The sequence below is a fragment of the Thunnus maccoyii genome, chromosome 24 (assembly GCF_910596095.1).
Source record: "Thunnus maccoyii chromosome 24, fThuMac1.1, whole genome shotgun sequence".
Lineage (NCBI taxonomy): Eukaryota > Metazoa > Chordata > Actinopteri > Scombriformes > Scombridae > Thunnus > Thunnus maccoyii.
In genome coordinates, this window is record NC_056556.1 from 1,479,340 (window position 1) to 1,493,516 (window position 14,177).

Genomic DNA, 14,177 nt, shown 5'->3' on the forward strand with positions numbered 1-14,177 from the left:
ATGTTTATGCATTTATGTCATTGGAAGAGTCAAAACAGCTGACATAGATGCAACTAAAACTCAAATCACAAGTGCAGTTTTGAGATGTTCCACTTGAACATTTACATGTGACATCCCCTGACGCAATTCATCAGATTTCACACTGGAGCCACAAAAAGCTTTATAACTACTACACACACTTCACTTTGACCAATGATGACCAAGAGGAAAAACTGCATTTCAGGTCAGTTTATTTTCACAGTGATCAACAAAACAAAACAAAGTGATGACAAAAAAAGACTAAAAAAAAAACTCAACATGACATTAAAACACCTCCTCTCAAGTCATGGACATCCTCCAACCGCCAATAACATAAAACATAATCTGAGGGATAAAAATGAATCTCACATGCTGATCACACTCAAATTGGTGTTGTGTTCCCTCAGTTTTTTGGTCTAACTACATACAAGAACAAAACAAATCATTAAAGTCAAAGCAAACAAAAACCTCATGGGGACTGGATTACTGTCTGTAGGTGAGGTGGAGTGATTTGAACAGCTTGAACCTGCAGCTTGGTCATTTTTCACGTCCAACCCAGTAATAATGTCCTTGATGTGATGTCCTTGTGTTTTAAAGTGGATCTCTGAGTTTTTTTTTAGATGGAAACATGTTAACAACAACATGTTTGTTAACCAATATGATGACAGAAAAAAATAAAACCATCTGGAGAGCAAAACCCCATAAAAGCTCATCAAATGTGCTGATGTAATGTTCTCTTTCAGGCTTGTTTTTACACTTAGTCAAATTTGCTCTCAAAATATTACCACTTTTTTTGCAAATGGCGATGGACATCAGAAATAATGATATCCTTGGGAAGTGTAAGTCACACTCAATGATATCAATATGTGTGTCATGTCTGTGTGTTCAGATTTGAAAGGAATATGATTTTTGACTCTTTTGGCTTTGTCAGAACATATCCTCTCATTTCCCCCAATGTTAAAATGCTGTTCAGCGCTATATTTCATCTCCCACCTCCCCCCTGTAATATGAATCCATTCAGGTTCAATTTCAAGCTCTAAAAAAAGGAACCTGAAGGAACTTTGTGTTCTGTGTTCATATCAGTCCTGTGTGTGTGTTTGGTGTGTGAATGTCATCTTTCTCTGCAGGCTGGATCTCTGTTTTCCTGGTTTGGCTGCTCACCAGCTTCCTGAAAACACACACATACACACATAAATCAACAGAATCATTCACTTTACAGCTGTTAATGTGTGTGTGATGTCATTTATTTCCACTCTTGGAAAGCTTTTAAACTTTAGTCACTCCTGAATATGTGACATGGTAACTTTTTGAGGTTGCATGTGGAAACTTGAGTTTTGAAACGCATCCAACAATGACTAAAAATCTCAGGCAAAAAAAAAAAGAAAAAGAAAAAACACAGCACAGTTTGATCAGTTTTGAATCTGTGGATTCAAGCCTGAACATGTCAGTAGGTTTTGAAAGCCAAAACCTTTAAGTAACTGCAAAATAGCAGAACAATGTATTGAGGGTAAATACCCAAAGGAAACCCTTATAGCACAAGTGGCTGCAAGAGGAAAAAAGGTACTTTTCTGTTTTGTGGTTGTGGGCTTGAACCTTTGAAACTTTTTAAAGGCCAACACCCAGTGGAAAACAAGTCAGACAAGGTCTGAGAAATGCTCTCCTCCAGCTACCTTACTGCTCTTCAATGTAAAGTATGTTGATTCAAATGAGCGCTGAGTGTAGGTTTATAACTAGAGGAAAGACCAAAAAACTGCATGTCCCATTGGCTCAAAGTGATGGACTCCCTTAGGCATTCAGAGCGTCAGGGTTTGAACTTTAGGCCACTGGAAGAATTTTGAAGTCTGACATCCAGAGAAAAGAGACAGGATGCTACAAGCGTCTATTTCCCAATGGCTCAAGGGTTTAGGGCAGTGGTTGGAGGTTGTGGACTTGATCCTGAATCACTCCTTGCATTTTGAAGACTCAAAGAAAAGCCTACAAAACCTCACAAGACACTCTATGAAACTCCAAGCGGCTTTAAGGTTGTGGCTTTGCTTGAAAGTCGACACCCACAGGAAATACTGAAAAGCTTTAATATCAGCACTTCAAGAGTCTTCCTCCAGTTGTTAGACAAATTCTTTAGACTTTAGAGATTGTGGTTTTAATCCTTGAGAGTGAATTTTGAAGTCCAACACCTGCATTGAAAACTTGAAAAGTTCTGACTGAAATGCTCCCAACAAGCAATGACAGGTATGGTAGGTTCTCTGAAGTTATTTTGAAGGCCAAAACCCAAAGAATAGATTGAAAAGCTCTACTCAAGACTTAATGTTGTGTGTTCAAGCCTTAAGGACTCTCATTTTTGAAAGTCAAAAATTCTTGTTTTTGATATGAAAAGTAAAGACTGAAAGGTTTTAAGAGATTATCCTTCTTGAATATACTAATCTAATCAAATATAATGTCCAGTGGAAACACTGAAAAGCTCTTAAGAATAAGGGTCTATCTCTATGATTAGTCCTCTGAAGTTTTGAGTTTGTTGGTTCAAACCTAAAAGAGAGTGTTGTTTTTGATGGCCACTTCACAGTTTGTCACTTCAACAAACTGTGAAAGAAAGCCACCAAGTAGAACTTCCTATAGCTCAAAGAGTTAAGTGGCTGGTTAGAAGCTTTGAGACTGTTGTTTCAATCCTCAGTTTGCCAACTGATTTTAAAGTCAGTAACCCTGAAAAAAGAATGAAAACTTCTAAGAAACCCTTATCAGTATGTCTGGCATTGTGGCTCTGGCTGTTAGGAGACTGCTTTGGAGGTTGTAGGTTAAATCCCTGCTTACTACTTTTAAAGTCAGAAACCCAAAAGTAAAGACTGAAAAGCTCTAAGAAATTACAATCAGTGTGGTAGTCCAGGTGGCTCAGGAGGTTAGAAGACTGCTCTGGAAGTTTTGAGGTTGTGGGTTCGATCCTTGCTGAGTTTTAAAGTCCAACATCCAAAGTGAAGATTTAAAAGCGCCTGGAGAAAAACTCTCAGTGTGAAGGGGACTCGGTGGCGCGGTGGGTTTGTTCGCGACCGTAAGGCGTCAGCGATGCAGCGTCTGGTTCAAATCCGCCCGTTGTCAGGACCTGGATCATCAAATGTCCAATCCTGCAGACGCGGGGTCGGGGGGGGGCCGTGTCCTCCCCCGGCTCTTCGGAGAGGTAGAAGCAGGGGGTTATGGGACGGGAAACCATGAGCAGCTGATGTTTTACTCAAGTTGAGACAAATTTTTTTTTAAAAATGTTGGAAGAGTTTTACTTACTAAGTAGTTAGCTTGCTTACTTACTTACTTACTTACTTACTTAGACACACATAATAATGACAGTAGGTAGCCGCTTTAATGATACTGTTTAGAAACTTAAATGTTTTATGTATATTTCACATACCTCATATGGGTGTGCTTGTCAGATTTCTGTTTTTTCACTTTCTTTCATTTGATTTTTGATTCTGTGGGGGGTTGGGGTCACTACCCCATCACCTAAATAGGGAGGCAGTTGAGGTTTTTTTTTTGGGGGGGGGTGGGTGGGGCCGGCAGGGTTCATACTATAGTGCATTTGGAAACTTACGTGTGTGTGTGTCACGTAATTGTAAGTGGATGTTGTTGATTGATTGATTGTCAGATTTGAATTGTTTTAATTGAGACACTAACTCAGAGCAGCCTGCAGGGGGCAGCAGATCTGCTCTGCTGTCTTTTTAAAGAGTTTACTTTAGTTTTGACAATAACTTTTGTCCTCAATCAGGAATCGAACCACTGATCCCCCAATGCAACAATTGCAAGAACTGATCTTACTGAGCTATACCTTACTATGAACAGCTGTGTGCTCGTTCTCCTATTTCTGTTTCCATCAGAAGAAGCTCAACAGTAAAGAATGAGAACAGCATCTGAACAAGGATTCGAACCAACACCAAGTCTGTTATGATTCCTCCTTATAGAGGAGCTGAACAAACTCTGAGTGCGTATCCTAATGAGCTATACCTACCTGCAAGTACCTTAGTGCTTGTTCTCCTATTTCTGTTTCTTCTGAGAAGAAGATCAACAGTAAAGAATTAGAGCAGTGCCCAAACAAGGACTCAAACCAACAATCTTCTGCCCCAGTAATAGCAAGCGCTCATCCTCCTGAGCTATATCTCCCTATGAACACATGTGCTCGTTCTCCTATTTCTGTTTCTTCTGAGAAGATCAACAGTAAAGAATTTGAGCAGTGCACAAACAAGGACTTGAACCAACATTTAGCGTGTCATGACGCCACCATGTAGGCAGCAACTCATCCTGTTGAGCTATTCTTCCCAATGAAATTTGAATTTTTTATATGTATGGCACCCAACATGTAAAATAAACAAAAGACATGATAAAAAGACATATTTAAATATGACCTAAAATATAAAATAGTTATAGTAACATTTATAATATTTAGTAATATTCTTCTCCTGCCTCATTATTTAACCAAATTTCACCATGTTCTCTACGCTTTGCTTTACTGTAAAGTAAACAGCAAATTAAAACAGAAGCAGATCAGTAAACAAGGAGGCTTCCAACTAAAATATGATAAAATATACTGTAACATAAACAAAGTGTTAATGTTTTTCTCACCGTGTCCTCCAAAGGGTGCCAATACTGGGTGGGTGGGGCAGAGGCTGCCTGTCACAGTCCTCCACCGAATCAGGAAGCGGGACGCCACTGGTCTCTGGCAGCAGCAGACACAAGCCACAGCCTATGATTGGTCCGCTGCTGTACACAACCATGGCAGCCAATGAGATCGCTCCATTGGGATTGGATTGGACCAAGGTGTTGACCAGACAGCCGATCCGGAAACACAAGCTGACCAGAGACACGCACCGCTGTCTGGAGTATAATATTTAACACTTTAAATTTGAGGATAAGCCCCGTCAGATGCACCGTCGTGTTTTCTAGACATGGAAATTAACAGACAATTAAACAAATCTATAAATATAAAGAATATCGCAAAGAACATAAAACATAAAACATAAAAAATAACTGAGAATAAAAACTAGTAATAAAAGAAAACAAGAACAAGTACATTTGAGGTAAACAAGCAAGGTAAAAGATCCGATCTGGTTTAAATTTGAAAACATCTCTCCTAATTTCTTTACAAATAGACACAAAAAAGAAAGGATGTATGATGATCTATATTGCAACTATATAATATATAATTATGACACTGTTTACATCATATTTAATCTGTGAGAGTGAGTACCTGACCACTGTGGGGAACAGCTCGATGCTGTACAGTGTAGAGATGAAGATGGCAGCCAGGATGCAGAGTTTTCCCAGCAGAGCCAGACTCATTACCAGCACCGGCTCACCTGCACATAAAACACATAAACCTATCAATACCTGATCACCAATCAATACTATGTCAGTCAGGATTCTTTTGTCCAGATGGAGGAAATTGAGTCAATGAGAACTAATTAAAACATACAACACAATACACTGCATGCAAATAAAAATAAAACAGAGAATATTAATGTTAATAGAAATATTTCTTAAACCAGACAGCACTGACAAATGAAAGGCATGCAAGCAGGCACAGAGCAAGATAGCAAGTTCATTGTTTAGCTGTCCGGCTGCAACTTTACTGTTTTGGTTCACTCTCAGCGCTCTCATAGCGTCGTTTTGGGCCGCAGCAGGCAGCTGTTTTCAAAGTAAAAGCTCTAAAAAGCCACTGTACACTACCTGCTCAGCACCAAACGGCAGACAGACACAGTTAGCTGTAGATTAGCTGGTGAACATAGTGGAGCAGAGCTAAAAGAGAGAGAATATTGGACTTACATTCACCAGGTGGACAGAAACACGACTCCAAAAGTATGATAATGTTGCTCCATAACTGCTGGATGTGGAAATAAGCAACTGTTTGCTAACAAGGTCAACATATCAACTTAAAAGGCTATGAGCTTGTTTCTGCTGGCCCCAAGTGGCCACAAAATCAGATATTGCAGATTTAAATTACCTCTAAATAAACAGTATGGGTTCAGTTCTCTAATATGTGCTGAGACAGAGATCCACTACTGTGCAGCTTTAACACAGCACATCACAGAGTTTTCACAATTTTTAAGTGTTTGTACAAAAGATGTTTCAGAGTAATGGTGCTAGCCTGTGACAAGTAAAAAGCTGCATTGTGGGTAATGTAGGTTTTGACAAGGAAGAAGAATGTGTGAAATAAAAAAGATTGCATTGATTTTCATCGTTTTCTTTAAACTGTCTATCATGAGTCCAACAATGCTATACGAGTGAAATGATGCTAAATCTGTGAGGTATTCTTTTAAACTGCATGAAAAAAGGGACAGAACCAGTGTTTGAATGTGTGCCTCTGTTCAAATGTAGTTCTGAATGAATCTAAAATTTGCTACCATGCAGGTAAATTAGTGTGTCATCCGCATACAGTTAGATGTTAGTGTCAGGACATGCATCATTAATAACATATAACTTAAATAGGAGTGGGCCGGGCAAACTGAGATTGATTTTAAAGGTAGAAAATATAGCAACAACTACAGCTGACTTTAACACACTTGGAAACTGAGCAGTTAGTGATTTTGATAACAGCATTGATTCCTTCTCACCGTGATATCTGGACAGTAGTAATGACAGGAAGCATGCTGCTCCACTCAGGAACAGAGCGAGCATGCTGATTGGTCGCCGTCCCAGGCGAGCCAACGGGACGAGCAGGCAGGGAGTTTCTGATAGGCCGGAAAAGAACTGGGCAGAGTAGACGCCAACGCCAAATGAGCCGATGTTCATACAGATGCCAAAGTACGTCAGCGCTGACGCAACGCTGCAGGATCACAACACAAACATGGGTTTACTCTGCATTTTATCAATAATCAGTACCAAAGAATTTACAGGTACATATCAGCTCCTTTCTGGGACATTTTTGGGAAATAATGGGACCTGAAAATAAAGTGCTATTCTGTGCATTCTTGGCTGGACAGTGACTGTGGTGAGGGTTTAACCTCTTAGAGCACTCTTACATAATAACTTTGCTCAGTACTGCTCTCTGAAGTTGACGTTCTGTGTTTAAACCCTATAAAACCTGACTGTGACAGGACCAGGAATAAGAATAATATACATACAAAATGAAACTCCAGAGGTTTTTCTTTACAATCATGAACATGCAGCAGTTCTGGAGGGTTTTGGAAATATAAACTGTTTAAAATTTAAGTGAGTATAAAGATATAGGTGGAAAGTAAAGAAAGAAATGGTCTCTTAGAGGTTAAACTCTGTATGTAGGAGGTTTAGATTTTCCTAATAATGTTTAACTTGACATGTCTGGACCACAATCTGGGTATACTGCACAGAGGTGAGTGAATATGTACAGTATTTCTTCACAGAGTCACACAGTATTAAAGAAACGTGATATTTTGGGTTAAGCACTCCACTGAAAATCCCATTGTTGAAGCGCAACCTCCCTCTCCAATTAAACTCACAGTGTTAAGAGAACCTGTGGTGACGTTAAAGCAAATTATTTATATGTTTTTTATTCATGTAGTCTCTAAATAAATTTTGGTTTAAGATATTTTAGTTTAAAGAAGATGTTTTCAAAAGATCATTACATTTAAAAGCAGTGGCATGGCGTGACTTTTCCACCAGGTGGGGCTGCAGCCCTGTGATAGTGAGCATGCACCATACACTGTAGCAGGGAGCCAGGTGCTAGTGGCTAGCAGCTAGGCTAAAGGTTTCTAAAAGTTTAAAAAAGTATCTTTCAGTGGTCATTTAGCAACTGCTTTCACTTTACACTCATCACCACAGTAGCACAATGATCCGTGTACATTTGGCCTGCTTTCAGGTTGTAATTTAATCACATAAGGAAGCAGCAATTGGGTGGATTCAGTTCAGCCCCAGATTCAGTTATTTTCAGTGTGTGATGTCAACCAATCAGGGTCTTTTTTTAAAGATTTATTTATCTATATAAATATGTTCTATTTTTATATTTTCTTCTTCTATTATTTATTTATCTGTTTAGATTATTAACTTTCTTAATATGAGTTAATGATGTTCTTTTTTTCTCCTGTATTTGGTCCAATAATAATATAATAAAAAATAAATAAATATATATATGTATATATAAATTTATAAAAACGAATATAAATGTTATAAAAATATTTTTTAATAAACATATAACTGTTGTTCTCGGTCACCACAAACTCCTTGATAACAAGCTCTTTGTTTTTATGGCAGCGTGTCATAAGAAGCTGGACCAATCAGTGACATGCGGGGACGTGGATTAGATGATGTCTGTCATTACATGGCGTGCATGTCCAGTGTTTAGATTGTTACAAAACAACCTGCAAGAGGGTCAAAGGTGTGTGTTGTATAAGACTGTCACGTTTGACCCTCTGACCCTGTAAAAGTGTCCAAACACTTACACTAGTTTTACAAGCCTTGTGTTATTTCTCTTTTAACTTCTTCTAGTTTTAGTTCATTTTTAGTGACTTTACATACACATATGATAGTGTGTGAGTATCAGGGCAACTGCTAAGATTGAAAAAGTCAAGAACAAAGCTGAAATATTTTAAGAAAAATGTCATAATTTCAAGACTGAGTCATAATATTGTGAGGAATAGTTATATTACGACAATAAAGTCACAATATTATGAAAAAGGTTTGCGATAGTATGACTCGTAACTCAAGTTCATTCTCGAAATATTACAATTTATTCATAAAGATATTACAGTTTAATTCTAGAAATACGCCTTAATTCTGAAACTATTGCAGCTTTATTCTCAAAATATTATTATAATTCTATTCTTGAAACATTACAAGTTAATTCTAAAAATAGGTTAATAGTTTACTCAGGAAATATTACAACTTTATTTTCAGATATTGATGTAGACGTTTATTCTCTACATCCATCCATTTTCTTTAACGTTTACCTCATATGACACTGGGTGGCCCTAACAGTCTCATAGAATTCTTAACACTAGTTTATTTCTTATTTATTTATGTTGTGTTTTGTAGTGTTTATGTTATAAAACCCTGTCAGGTGTGTGTGTTTATTACCTCAGGTAACTCATAATTGACAGCCGCAGCAGGACGGTCGGGTGTCTGAGGTGGATGATGTCACACGGGGCTTGGCCTCCAGGAGGCTCTTCTTTCTGGGCCTCGGTGGCTTTCTGCAAGTCAGACCAGGCCGAGTCCAACAGCTGCACACACACAAAGAAACAAACAGAAACAAACAAGAAGGAAATAGTTCATTTGCTGGGGACTATTTTAAGCGGCGGATGAATCCACATTTAGACAATAGTTGTTAGTAGATCAATTCATTGTTAGGATTTGATGACGATAAGTGTGTGTGTGTGTGTGTGTTTACCAGATTCAGGCACTGTTCATCTGCAGGGCTGTTGCTACGGTAACGGTCCAGAACATCCGTCCTCCTCCTTAACAACAACCAGCGAGGAGACTCTGGAATCGAACTTGAAAGAGAGACACAAATGCTGAGTTGTTAATACATTTCAAAAACCTTTCAAATGAGACGTATGGACAGGTGTGTGAAACCGACAGGTAGAGCGGCAGACAGATGAGTTGCGGCAGAGCCAGAGACAGGTGCAGCTGCCTCCAGGTGGGGCTGAGCCAGGCCAGCGGAGCTCCACCCATCGTCCCCAAACTGAAACAGAACGGCAGGAAGGCCGGTGGCCAGAGCCGGGCAGCGGGGGCAGTCCACTCCACTGCTGCAACACACATCAACACATTTCAGCCTGTAGGTTAGAGTCTTAAAGGGTCAAATTAACCAAATTACTGCATATTGACTGATAATTATCTTTGAAATGAACACTTCACAGAATCATTTTTGCTAAGAATCCCTTAGATGTAGTTACTAAAGAAGATAAGTAGTGAGTTTATAAAAAATAAACTTGTCAGTTGTTTCTTCATGAACTCAAACATATCTCTACGATACAATACAACTTTATACAATACCAGAGGAGATGACACTTCACAGCCGTGCAAAACACATCATATCGTCTGAATTCAGATCTCAATTAGCAGCACACAAATACACTGTTAGTGGCAGACTTTTTTTTTGTGCATACGGGAAAACCTGTCAACCCCAATTCCATACAAGTCAGCTCTTAAACCATCTTGGACAGAATAGAAAAAGCAGGAACAGTTGTAGTTCTAGGAATTATGCACTCTTTTGGTATTAATTAGCTCACATTGATGATGTTTCACAAGTACAGACAAGAACAGTATTTTTTTTTTGGCTCAGTAAAGTATTAAATTTTAATGACCTCATGACTTTTTCTCTAAAGACATCAGGACAAGCTCCACCACTGAGGAAGCTCTCAGAGTAGCAAAACTCTTTCCTTGAATGTTGTCTGTACTGAACCTGCAACTTTTTAGTCCTCAAACCAGAACTCAGCAGGGGTCAGAGGTCAGGAAGCTGCAGGAGGTTGTCCTGCTTCATTAGCACTCAGCCCGGTCAGCATGACTTTATCTGGGACACGTGCTCTTTATCAGCCGAGTGTGCAAGTGTCCCACTGTGGTCCGATAAAACTCACTGGGCAGCAGTCAACCACAGAGAGGCCTTTCAGCAAAGACTTTACAGTAAAATGGGACCATTTGTCTCATAGAAGAAGGAACGTCTTTTTTAGATTTTCTGCGTAAGTTTTCAGTCTGTTTTGTCGTGTTTGAGTGTTTTGTTACCCAAACTGAAGGAGCAGATGTTGATGCAGCAGCAGCAGACACCCGTCAGGCAGCGAATGGCGAGGAAGAGGAATGGCTGAGAGAGAACGGCGGGCACGACGCCACACACAGCGTGCACGAACACACACACCAACAGCACCGGACGCTTCCCATATCTGTAAGCACACACACACAGACACACATCACTACTGCAAACACAGTGCAGTGACACATTAAAGAATCATAAGTTACAGAATAGTGTGTGTTGTACCGGTCAGACAGCGCTCCTCCCACCAGAGATCCCAGCAGCAGACCGACCATGAAGAGAGTCTGACCATAGGGCAACCAGTCTGTCCAACCACACACTGACTGACACACACACACATAAAAATAAACACAAATAAATTACAAATGACAAACTGTCTCCCCAAGGAAAGCATTTCTATCTGCTGTACATAGCAGCTTCCTTTCATGCCCAGAGACCAAAAACACTACCTGACCCCAAGTTTTCTGTGTGTAAGTTAGTTTGCTGTAATTTGTTTAAACACAACTTTATTGGGGATATGGAACAGTACAATAAACTAAAATAATAAAGGTCTTAAAACCAGATGTTTTTTTTTTACATGGGGCAATAATAGAGTACATGCCTTGATACTGGAATTTATTGGTGCAAATTTAGAAAATTTTTGCAATTAATTGAATTGCCAAAAAAAGTCTTGCTTAAAAGTTTTTTTAGTAGTTTTTTTAATAGCTAAAAATTTCTCTTAACATACAACTAACAGCCCAGAACCCAAAGATAATCACTTTACAATGCTATAAAACAGAAAAAGCAGCAATTCCTCATATGAGAAGCTAAAATCTGCAAATATTTGGCATTTAAACTTAATAGCTGATGATTAATTGATTATCAAAAGTGTTGCTGACTTTCTTTCAACTAATTGTTTCAGTACTTCAGTCAACAAAACCCAGCCAACTTCATAGTGACATAGCTTGTTAGCTAACATGTAAGTACCCAACATGAAAATCAGACAGCTTTGGAACTGTTTCACCTGTGATGGAGCTAGGTTAGCTAGGCTAGCAGTTTCCAATAGTTTTATCAGTCTTTGCGCTAAGCTAGACTAAACATGCACAGAGATAAAGCCATGACATTGAGTAAGGAGAGCATCTCACAAAATGTTGATGTTTTCCATTAACTTTTCACAGAAACTGTTAAAATACAGTTAGCATTAACAGCATAGGGTTGCACATTAACACTTTATGTTAATGTATCGTGTATCTGTTGAGTAATGTGTTTTTTAACACCAAATATAGGTATTTATTTCTCTTTTTAAAAGTATCTAATACACAAAAAGAGACAAACTATATTTATTGTATATTCTCTACATAGATAAATGAAGAAAATAGTTGAAATATTAATAGAATGTCACAGAGAAACCGTTAGAAGTGATCGTCACTCACGTCTCGGTTCCCGCTCTCCGTCCTCCAATCGGCTTCGCTCTCTGAAACGTCCCCGGTCCGTGATTGGTTGCTCTGCGCGTTCGGTGGCAACGTTCCACGGAGTGTGTCTGAGCCGCTGGTGCCGTTGCCATGGCGACAGTTGGCCGCGGCGATGGCGGCTGTGAAAATGTCGAGGAAGAAGAGGAAGGAGGTGAAGATGAAGACGAGAGAGAGGCGCCAGTAGACGGAGAGCTGCAGCGGAGACATCACCGTTAACTTCCTCCAGCTGTGACAGAAGAATGAAGTTTATCCGGCTTCAAGGTGAAAATGGCGGACTTTCAGGAGCTGCCCATCGCGCTGCTGTCCTCCTGTGAGCTCTGAGACTGTGGCTGAACAGCTGCTGCTGACTCCAGGATAACGTTGACCTGTCAACAGGCAGCCAGACAATAGCAGAGGCTTCAGATTTAAAATGAACTTTCATCCACAACTTTTCTCTCCGCCTTCTTTTCCTTATAAGGTCCTGAAGGATAGTTTGGGATTCTCCGTGTGGTGATACAGCGCCACCCTGCGGTCTACAAAGGTATTATACCTTTACTCCGGTCAAGTTTTGAGGTACTTGAGTATTTCTGTTTTTGTTACTTACTTTGTACTATATTTATTTCACAGCTTTAGTGACTAGTTACTTTAGTTAGTTACTACAAAAGTTACTTACTAAGTTAGTTACTACAAAATATAATCAAATACAGTATAATCAGCAAATACATTGTGATGTATTATTTTAGATTTAGCTTCCTAACTGTATATAAAGTAGTTAAAATGAACCCCTCCTTCACCAGCTGCAACATTAATGCATCAATAATCATTATCCAGAAATATTTACTATTACATAGTGAGTACCTTTAGTTTTGGTACTTTATTGATGCTAATACTTACTTTAGTAAGTATTACTGAAGTAAAATATCTGAGTTTGTGTTACACATGTGCATGATAATATATTATTATAGATTAAAATCCCCTTAAACTCAAAAATATGTTCTTTTTGTTCCTTCAGATGAACATTTGAGCTTCTCTGTGCAGAGTTTGTTTTCACATTCATCTGCTGGAAGTGGAAAGTTTCTCTGAGCTCAATGAAAATCTCATTTTAAGGGCCTATGAGCAGGATTTGTGACATCACAACTAGTCTGAAGTCAGTTGTGGTTCAATATTCAACTTACACAAGTGTGATGTGGAAACCTGAAGCCCTCAGAGCACAAACACTGAGAATGAGGAGACATCTGGTGTCCAGGAGGTAAACTTCTGAAATGAGATATATTTTAATATTTAGAGATTCTTGATGTTTTAATGCGGGAGAAGGAGGAGATTTTAATGATTTTTTTGTGGAAAAACATATAAGATGCATATTATTGTTCCAAGTAGACTATTTTTACATGTCTTACATGTGTGGAGTACTCTTACTTTTAATACTTTAAGTACATTTTGTTGCTAATACTTCTGTACTTAAAGTAAATTTCAGAATGCAGGACTTTTATTTGTAATGTAGTATTTTTATAGTGTGTTACTGCTACTTTTACTTAAGTAAATTATGTGATTACTTCTTCCATCGCTGCTGCATTCGTGCTAAAAACAACATGTCTGCCCTTCTTTCACTTCAAAAGTGTTTCTCTTAAACAAAACACATATAAACACATATCAACACAAAGCAGCCAGTTTCTAGTTTGAAAAAGAATTTATTTGATAAAATCCAGTAAATGTTATTTGTAGTTTTCACATTAAAATAAGAATAAGCTGCATTCTTCTGAAGCAGTGAAGTAAAGTTATTTAAGTTAATAGCAGGATTTTAAGTTAATAGTACACATTATACTGTATGTGGTGTTACATAAGTTTGTTACAAACAAATATAAAATACACGTTTCAGACACACACAAAAAAATGACATTGCTAAATACACCGAATCAATTAGTTCATCCACAGGATATTAATCTGCAATCATTTTCATCAATTAATCTTTTAAGACGTTTTTCAGATGAACAATGTGTGAATTTGCTGTTTTGTTTGGTGATAATAAGCTGAATATTTGGGGG

The 14,177-nt window shown here is 38.5% G+C and overlaps 2 protein-coding genes and 1 long non-coding RNA gene across 4 annotated transcripts in view; 1 reads left to right on the forward strand and 2 right to left on the reverse strand.

Moving 5' to 3' along the window:
- LOC121891678 (protein NLRC3-like) overlaps positions 1 to 14,177 on the reverse strand; it is a 1,105,688-nt gene that overhangs the window by 920,775 nt on the left and 170,736 nt on the right. The window lies entirely within an intron of this gene.
- LOC121891698 (organic cation transporter-like protein) lies at positions 200 to 12,607 on the reverse strand. 2 transcript variants are annotated; one of them, XM_042404257.1, is made up of 10 exons: positions 12,118 to 12,607; positions 10,931 to 11,028; positions 10,681 to 10,835; positions 9,539 to 9,707; positions 9,350 to 9,452; positions 9,040 to 9,182; positions 6,603 to 6,814; positions 5,240 to 5,348; positions 4,615 to 4,866; positions 200 to 1,186 (listed from the first exon to the last, which is right to left on the reverse strand). In XM_042404257.1, the coding sequence occupies exons 1-10, from the start codon at positions 12,361 to 12,363 to the stop codon at positions 1,093 to 1,095; spliced, it is 1,581 nt and encodes a 526-aa protein (XP_042260191.1). In that variant the 5' UTR covers positions 12,364 to 12,607; the 3' UTR covers positions 200 to 1,092. The 2 variants fall into 2 exon arrangements, with proteins under 2 accessions (XP_042260191.1, XP_042260192.1); XM_042404258.1 differs by lacking the exon at positions 200 to 1,186 and having other exon boundaries at positions 4,843 to 4,931.
- On the forward strand, positions 12,326 to 13,186 carry LOC121891751. Its single transcript, XR_006094123.1, has 3 exons — positions 12,326 to 12,417; positions 12,614 to 12,708; positions 13,148 to 13,186. It is a non-coding gene; the product is annotated as an uncharacterized LOC121891751 (long non-coding RNA).

What these genes read in the sequence shown, in the direction of transcription:
- LOC121891698 (XM_042404257.1), bottom strand. Translation starts at nt 12,363, where the DNA reads ATGTCTCCGCTGCAGCTCTCCGTCTACTGGCGCCTCTCTCTCGTCTTC. An exon ending in CGGAGAGCGGGAACCGAGAC is followed by an intron (nt 11,029 to 12,117) that starts GTGAGTGACGAT and finishes TGTGTGTGTCAG; the next exon opens with TCAGTGTGTGGTTGGACAGA. An exon ending in ATGAACAGTGCCTGAATCTG is followed by an intron (nt 9,183 to 9,349) that starts GTAAACACACAC and finishes GTGTGTGTGCAG; the next exon opens with CTGTTGGACTCGGCCTGGTC.